The sequence below is a fragment of the Condylostylus longicornis genome, unplaced genomic scaffold (assembly GCF_029603195.1).
Source record: "Condylostylus longicornis isolate FDR11 unplaced genomic scaffold, ASM2960319v2 ptg000011l, whole genome shotgun sequence".
NCBI lineage: Eukaryota > Metazoa > Arthropoda > Insecta > Diptera > Dolichopodidae > Condylostylus > Condylostylus longicornis.
In genome coordinates, this window is record NW_026577980.1 from 741,830 (window position 1) to 750,394 (window position 8,565).

At 24.2% G+C, this 8,565-nt stretch overlaps 1 protein-coding gene across 4 annotated transcripts; it reads left to right on the top strand.

Annotated features, from left to right (window-relative positions):
- The first annotated feature begins 385 nt into the window (after positions 1-385).
- Positions 386-8,455, top strand: LOC129619310 (uncharacterized). Of its 4 annotated transcripts, none has more exons than XM_055534546.1 (11): positions 386-514; positions 3,797-4,190; positions 5,047-5,491; positions 5,561-5,967; positions 6,047-6,659; positions 6,725-6,864; positions 6,954-7,093; positions 7,262-7,405; positions 7,470-7,572; positions 7,674-7,970; positions 8,036-8,455. In XM_055534546.1, exons 2-11 carry the CDS (start codon positions 4,106-4,108, stop codon positions 8,170-8,172), a joined length of 2,511 nt encoding a protein of 836 aa, XP_055390521.1. In that variant the 5' UTR covers positions 386-514; positions 3,797-4,105; the 3' UTR covers positions 8,173-8,455. The 4 variants fall into 4 exon arrangements, with proteins under 4 accessions (XP_055390521.1, XP_055390522.1, XP_055390523.1 ...); XM_055534547.1 differs by having other exon boundaries at positions 412-461; XM_055534548.1 differs by lacking the exon at positions 386-514 and adding an exon at positions 712-728.
- Positions 8,456-8,565: the final 110 nt, after the last annotated feature.

The following is an 8,565-nucleotide window of genomic DNA, read 5'->3' on the forward strand; positions in this document are numbered from 1 at the left end:
ACATTTGACAAATTCAAATACCGTCACACATGCATACGTATATATACGCATATATAATATACAAATAGCAAAGTTCAAAGATATAAAAGCTCATTGATATGATTGAATAATTAATATCGAAATTTTGTATTTAATTTTTTATTATAGTATTGAATTCATTGGATAATTAATGAAATGAATTAAAAAAATAGGGTTGTTCTTCACATCAAGTGTTTTTTTTTTCATTTTTTTCAAAATTTGTTATCTTATCGTAATTATCTATGCTATACCTATATAGATAATATATTTTAACAAGATAAGATTATATGAAGAAATTCCTATAGGTATGAGTTTATGTTCCCAATTTTTTGGAACGCTTAGCAATGCACAAACTTAGTATTCTAATTGATATAGTTGAAAATACAAGGCAGTCATCCTAAGTTGAAGCATAAAATAAAGAATTTATGTCAGATCATTTAATTGTAAATTAATATTAATTGTATTTTAATATTATGTTCTTATTGAAATTTTATCGGTAATTTTAATAACAAATTAGGACATTAAAATATAAAATTTTAGTTCACCATTTTTATTGTATTTGTTTAATATAAAAAAAATATATTAAAAAAATATATTGTGTTATTTGTAAATTCAGCCTTAAACAAGAACTTGGAAACGATTGTACACCCTACAAATTATTTGGAATAAATAAAATAGTTCATAATATGTGTTATCTATATTAATATACAGTGAGGTTCATTTGAAACTACTCTTCTAATATCTTATGTGTTTTTTTTTTTAATTTAATTTAATTTAATGAAAAGTGCACTTAATTATTTACAGAATTTATGTACACATACATACATTAAAATAATATAACATTCGAATAACAACATAACAAATAAGTTTATTTGACATGTATAATACAATTTATACATGTCAAAACAAAATTTGCTCGCATTCAAAATGTACATATGTATGTACATATTATGTATTATACACAGACATATATATGTACATATATTTATAAAATGTTGTTGGTGTACAAACTTCAAGTTTAAGTCTTCAAGTTTCATTTAATTTTTTTTAAAAATACACAATTTGATGGGTTCATTTTATGAAATATTCTGCCATAACAGATATTTAAATTGTTAGTAGGTTTATACATACATATATTAATACATAATCCTCCATTATGTTCTTAACTGCTAAGCCTTAATGGAAATGGTGCACAATAATCAAAATTAATCATATCGAAGTTATATCGCGCCGTATTGTGCAATTTACAATAAAAATATTATTGACGTCTATGTAAAACTTTAAAAACCATTAAGTTAATTTTTAAACTCCAACTCTAGATTCTTGAAATTGAAAATTTTAATTAGGAACCGTTAATTTCGTTGATTTAAATTCATCATTACAGTTATTGTTACTAAAAGTGCTCTTGTGTAAATAATAATAATTTTGGAAAATGATTCATACGCACAATATTATGTAGTTTATATGTATACATGCGGTTTTTTATATTACTAACTTATTTAGGACTTTAAAATAATTTTTTTCTATTCAGAAATTTTAAAAACTTGAATTATATTATTATATCAACATACATACACATTTTATTTACACCATATGATTTATATTTACATATTTTGCGTACATACATACATATCCGAATACATATGTATATTATGTATAATAATATACATTCCTAGTATATATGCAAAATTCAAATGCAATTTTGTTCAAATAAAGTTTTCGCTATTTGTTTTTTTTTGACGTTATTTACCATTTAACATTTAGTTTAAATTTAGTTTATAGGCAAAGAAAAGGTTACTTGTACCTAAATTTAATTCACTTAGGTTAGCTTCACTGATATATATGCATCAGCATATGTAACATTCGAGTATTTAGGCTGCAAAAATGAGTAATAGCAAAAAAAACCAAAACAAAGCACAAATTATAAAAAAACTTTTTATTTACAGTAGGTACCTATGTACGTAAAGAACAAAACAAAGCAAAACAAAAACTTAAAATATCGAATTTTTAAAATTTTACTAAAAATGCGCGCGCAAATTATAATTTGCGGAAAAATTAGTACACCTCAGTAAACATATGCATATATGTATGTAGGTATGTACAAAAGAAGAGCGTAAGTTAGAACTTATTCAAGCAATAAAAAGCAAATACATATGCACACACGCACGTGTATTATAATTTTATGTACATAAATACATTATGTACATTTCTATGTATGTATGATGGTGTATGTTCTAAAAAGCTTTTGTGTATTTCACTATAAAAATAGCTCTCGAGCAATTTTTAATAATTTTTTTTTTTACTAATTTAAATTTCAGTTATTATTCTAAGGCTAGCGCGATCGAATCGATTGCATTTTAATTTTGTTTTTGTTGTTGAATTAAATTAATAAATAGTAAAAATAATTAAAAAAAAAAAACAAAAAATCGCAATATCATATAATAATGCAGTCATTGTATGTGGTGAAAAATTTGTCATTCGTTTTTAAATAAACTTTTTAAAAGCAAAGGCAAAGCAAAAATTTATGTTGATGTTTACACAAGTTGCTTTATTTCTATTGAAATTTTAAAAAATTAATATTAAAAAAAATATGAAATAATTGTATTTTTAATATTTTTTAAATTGTTATACCTATTCGTTTAAAAAATAAATAATTTTTCTCTTGTGTATTCCAAGATATTTATACAGAGCTAAACTATTGGTTTTCTTTCTCTTTATTTTTTAATCACGGTAAGAGATTTTTCACAAAAATATATTTCGAAATGACAGTAAATGTATAAATATAATGGAAGTACTAAAAACTGCTGTGCTGCAGCATTTAATTTTATTTTCTCTTTTTACTTGCTCTCTCATTTTTTTTAAGTTAATAAAGTTAATTTTTAAAATGCTTAAACAATATTTTGCTAAACTTTAATTTTTCAATATTCATAATATTTTATTTTACTCGAATCTCCTATTATTATTTGATGTACGCTTATTTTATAATATTATATAAATGTAATGTAATAAATGTGAATATTATTCTGTATATGATAACAAATAACCTAACTAAACTGTAAATCGATTTAATGCAGAATCTCTAATATTTAAAATCTCAGTACTTATACTGTCAGTTTACTGTCATTTTACGATAAAAAATATTTAGTGCACTTTTATGATTTTTAAAGTAAAGAAAATACGGGCCTAATAACTTAAAAAGAGAGAAAGAAAACATTTAATTCAAAATTTTAAAGAATATTATGTAGATTACTTTGTAAATTTTCTACTGAAAATTATTAAAATTTATTTATAACACTTAACATATATTTACTATATGATTTGAAACAAAAAAATATAAACATAATGTTGATCGGTGAGTTAAGATTATGAAATTTCAATGTGAATTGTTCAACAATATTGAGAGGAAAAGCTAATGTCCTGGCCTTAATTCTTATAATATATTGAGATATCTTACTTACACACAAAATATATGAAAATATACGTACAAAGCACACCTAAGTATTTCGAAAACAAAAAAAAAATAAACAAATTACCTAGTAGTAAAATAAATTCAGTTAGTTGTTATGACATAATAAGTGTTATAATTATAATGCTCATTTAAATAATAATAATTATAAAATTATCATAAAATAGAGATTGTTATAATAAATATATACATAATTAATTATTGAACAATGTGTAACTTACTGCATATGTATAATTCTTTTATCTAAAGTACAATATGTAAATAGTATTTGTTTTTTTGTTTATTTGTTTAGTGAATTTCATTATCTTACAGGAACATGCCGTTTATATTCTAAAAGTATTGCTATATAACAATATTAAAGAGAGATATGCGCATGATTTATTTATACATTTATATCATGCGTTTGTATGTGTAGTTAAAATAATATATGTATATGTTTGTAATACAAAAATCAAAAATCAAGTGATCTTAAAAATAAAACTGTATAAAAGTTTATTTTTTATATAAGTAAAATTTTATTATACAAATAAAAAATTTATTTTGCAAAATTTAAAGCTTAAAAAATATATTATTTAAATGTGTTATTCAAGCTAATTTTCTTAACTTAAAAAACAAAAAAAAATGGTAAAAAGTTTTATAAATTTTAATTTGTTTACAAAGTACACATTAATCGGATTAGTATTGCTAAGCTTTTTTGAAAAGAATGGTAAGTGAATTTTTATAATTTAAATTAATCGCTTATCTAGTACAGTTTTCAGATAATGTTATATTAAAAATTTATAAACATAATTTTGAATAAGTGCATAAATATTGAAATCAAAAAGACTAATAATTGCATGAATATTGTAGAAATAAATTAATTTTACTGTATACATAAGTATTATAACGTAAATGTGAATCTTTCGTAATTGTTCTATATAAATACAGTTTACTGTAGATTGTTATAAAAAATAATATTTTCGTGTATGAAATTCTGCGACTTATTCTGAGTATCGAATCACTGTGTGATAATGATATTTATTATGGACACGAATCTTTCGTATGAATTGATTTTGTGTTTAGAATAATAATATTGAACTTTTTACGATTATTATCACTATCACTTACCGATTCGATACTCAGAATAAACCCCCCACTGTTTAATAATTTTAAATCTAGCTTTTTTTTTTTTGACAATATTGAAAAAATTTAATGTTTTACATATTTCAATTTATTTTACCAATTGCATGGACTTCATAATATATTGCGCATACAATACTGTACAAGATTAATTTTCGAAAATTTCATAATTTTAAGAATGATTCTCAAAAAAAATTGTTCGTGCAATAAAATACAGAAAATCCCTGATATCAAATAAGAAAAATATTTTCGTATTTCAAATGTTCATGTTTTATTTATTATCGTATTAATGGAATAACGGATTACTCACTCTTTTATCGTTATCTGAAAACACATAATGTTGCAACATAAGTAAAAAATTAAAGAAATAATATGTACTGTCTCCTCTCAAATATTTTAAGATAATTAAAACCAAAAAAAATTTATAATTTTTTATATTTCAGTTTCATGTGATACAATATCATTAAATGGCAATTTGGTGGAATGTTATAGAAGAGAAAATTTAAAAGCATTAGTTCCAAATACATTACAAGTTCTATTAGAAATCATAAGAAAATTAGAAAATTCATTGAATACAGCTGGAGATATAAGATTATTAAGCGTGAAATTACTTCATCATTTGCGATTTGATGGTATGCAAAGAAATTTGAATGCATCCGAATCAGAATTCGTTATACCATATAGTCCGAATGATTTATTATCACAAAAGCATTCAATACTTTTAAAACTAATTTCAAATGTACCTGGAGATTTAAAATTTGAAGAATATTTAACACCATTAGAAATATGTACGTTACACAAAATTTTGAGCTCTACCATAGAACCAATTGTAAGAGGTGATGAGCATTTAACATGTGATGGGCATAAGTACGATTTTCCAGCCAATAGGTTAGCTTTTTTTTAATATACATAGTCACACATTTAGTTTTCCATTACTAAAAAGAAAAATTTTTTTAGAATTGTTGAAAATGAAAGCACAAGATCCACAGTTATTTCATATCAAATATCAAGATGTCCAATTGAAAGTGGTACAATACGGACAAGAAATTTTGGTACTATTTCTCCGGGAATTCTTATAGCATCAATTGCAGCTGGTTTACAGCCACAAGCTGTACAACTTAAGGAACTTTTCCCATATCTTCAACGGCTTCATAAGGAAAATAATAATTTTGATGAAGCTCGTGATTACAATGATGATAATATGGATTATAGCACAGTTTATGGAAATCAAATATCAAAGCACAATTATAAGATATCACTCTTAAGTACAATGAATGATCGTATTAATAATACTTTTGCATCTAATTTAGCTGGAGATTTAGCTGAAGTTTGCATCTTTCAAAGCCCTTATTATAATACTAATGGTGAGATAAAATATTTTATTTACATATTGCGTATAAGAAAATTTCTAAAGAAATCTGTACATTTTCTTTTTTTTTTTAGTTCACGTAGGTACCCCGGGTAATTGGAACAGTTTTGAGTATCCAACTTCTTATTATATTAAGGATAGTAATAATCTTAATTGGTTTATGACTGATAGTGAAATATTAACATCAATTGATGGCTATTATATATCTAATAATATTCATAGTTGGATATCAAGTTTATCGTTATTACGGTTATCACAAGTTATAGAATTATATTATAGTAAAAAAGGTATACCAAATTTTAAAATCGATAACTTAAAAAGGAAACTTTACACACGAAATGAGGAAATTAGTAATGATGGTGGAATATTCTTCAAATCTTTTAATGATATAGATTCAGATGTTAATAGCGCTTGCAAACGTAGAGATATTTTGAAAAATATTGAAAGACAAAAACTGAAATATGAGACTTATTTGTTCGCCAAATTAATGCAATATACTGCTAAAACACCTTTGGTTGAAGATGAAACTTTAAAAATAGCTTGTGATAATGCCGTTGATAAATTTTTTGAAAGAGCTTCTTTTTTAATAGAAAATTTTGGATGTAAAGGTTATAGTCGAGCTATGGCTGACATTACATTAATTCTTGATGGATCTAGAAATCAATCGGAAAATTTTAAATTAATATCGTGCGTTGTTTTTTCATTTACTGAATGTGAATAAGAATTATTTAAACTTAATTTACGAATTCTAGGTACATTAGCGAGATTTCGGACGTAACACCATTATCAACAAAAATTTCAGTAATAAATGGAATGACTGGACAGTATATGATAAAATCAACTAAAAGTATTATAAATGGTTTTCAACAACTGAAACAATTTAATGGAAGACGTAATAATTTATACATTCAACTATATTTACATATTATACAGTTATATGTTGACAGACTATAAATTGTATTGGAATAAATTTCATTTCAGCCCCTCAAGGTTTATCTTTAACGAAGAGTCTATCGACTATTATATTTTCACTTGAAAACTCTACAAATTCAGAAAGCTCTGAAATTGTTGGATTATCTCCGGTTATTATAATATTTTCACAAAGCCAAAGAATTTTTGATGTAAGTATACATACATATCATATATTATGTACATAAGTAAATAATTGAATAATTTTTAAAACCAGAACAAAATTAATGTTATGTTATACAAAATTATGTTAATGACTTCATTTAATACTGAGTATTAGGTTTTGGCCATGATACTACAAAATTTCTCTGCTATTTTAGAACGACTTTGATGATGCTAAAAGGCTAATAGAAGGATCTTTTAAATACAACCAGAATATATATTTTCTTTTTGTAACGGATGATGCTGCGCGATTTGAGGATTTGGTAGCAAGCGAAAAGGCGAATCCGTTAAATTCAAAAGACGTAAAAGATTTTAAATAATAAATTTAACCAATTAATAAAAGTATATAAATTTTTTCAATTATAGAAATTTACGGTTATTAAAACTGAAAACCTGGATGTCAAAGCAGTATCAACGGAACTATTAAGAAAAATCCGATTTATACCTAAGTGGTTAAGGCCATTATCTTGTACGTTATAAAGTAAAACAAAAATTTTGCTATAACAATAAATTTAATTCATTTATAAAAAAGCCGTATGTACTAAATCTATGTATGTCTTTATATATTAGGTGATTTTTCTCAATATGAAGATTATATTGGTACAGAATTTAAAAATTTTTATCGCATAAATTCGTATGAAATGCTGCACAATCGTCATATATTGGTACAATTTCAAGTTGCTGACCTTTATGGGGTAATTACTGTGTGTAAAAACGTTGATAATCAGCCTTCGGAGTGTATTACCTCTAAAAATTCACAGTCCGGTGAAATATTATTTGAAATTAACGATTCATGTGTGGATGACAATAACTGTCCAGCTGTTAATTTTGTTGTAGAACTAGACACAACAAATATAAGATGCACTGGTAAAATGAATTAAGATTAAATTAGAAAAATCTTTTAATTGTAGTTAATTTTATGTTTCTTTTAGAGCTCACATGTCGTTCTCCGGATGAAATACGATATCATGTTGGTGTAAAACGCTTGGGCTGTAATACAGCTTCATTAGTTAAACCATACCATTTTTATATTTTATTATTCATATTTTTCATTCATTTACAAAAATAATTTTTATTTAAAAAACCAAAGTTAGTATATTTAAGTACATATGTAGGTATTTTCTTACCTTGTTTAACAATATGAAAAAAAAATGCTTGAAAACTACTGTGATTGCCATATAGTTACTATGTAAAAAATGTAATTTATGTAAATATAATTTTTTACCAAATAAAAAATACAGTCTGTCAAACCGATGGTTTGAAAATAGTCCTTTTCACTTTAGTTAATTAGGGTACAAAATATCACAAAATGTTCTTTTGAAATGGATTTATCATGCAGATCCATCAATCGAGGGGAGAGTCGGTGTCGGAATCAACTTTGTGGTTTTAAAAGGTATTTTTAATAAAATGAACATGAAAAGCCTATACATATATAGGCATCCTCATTAAATTGCTTATAAAA

What these genes read in the sequence shown, in the direction of transcription:
- LOC129619310 (XM_055534546.1), top strand. Translation starts at nt 4,106, where the DNA reads ATGGTAAAAAGTTTTATAAATTTTAATTTGTTTACAAAGTACACATTA. An exon ending in ATCCGTTAAATTCAAAAGAC is followed by an intron (nt 7,406 to 7,469) that starts GTAAAAGATTTT and finishes TTTCAATTATAG; the next exon opens with AAATTTACGGTTATTAAAAC. An exon ending in AACAAATATAAGATGCACTG is followed by an intron (nt 7,971 to 8,035) that starts GTAAAATGAATT and finishes TGTTTCTTTTAG; the next exon opens with AGCTCACATGTCGTTCTCCG.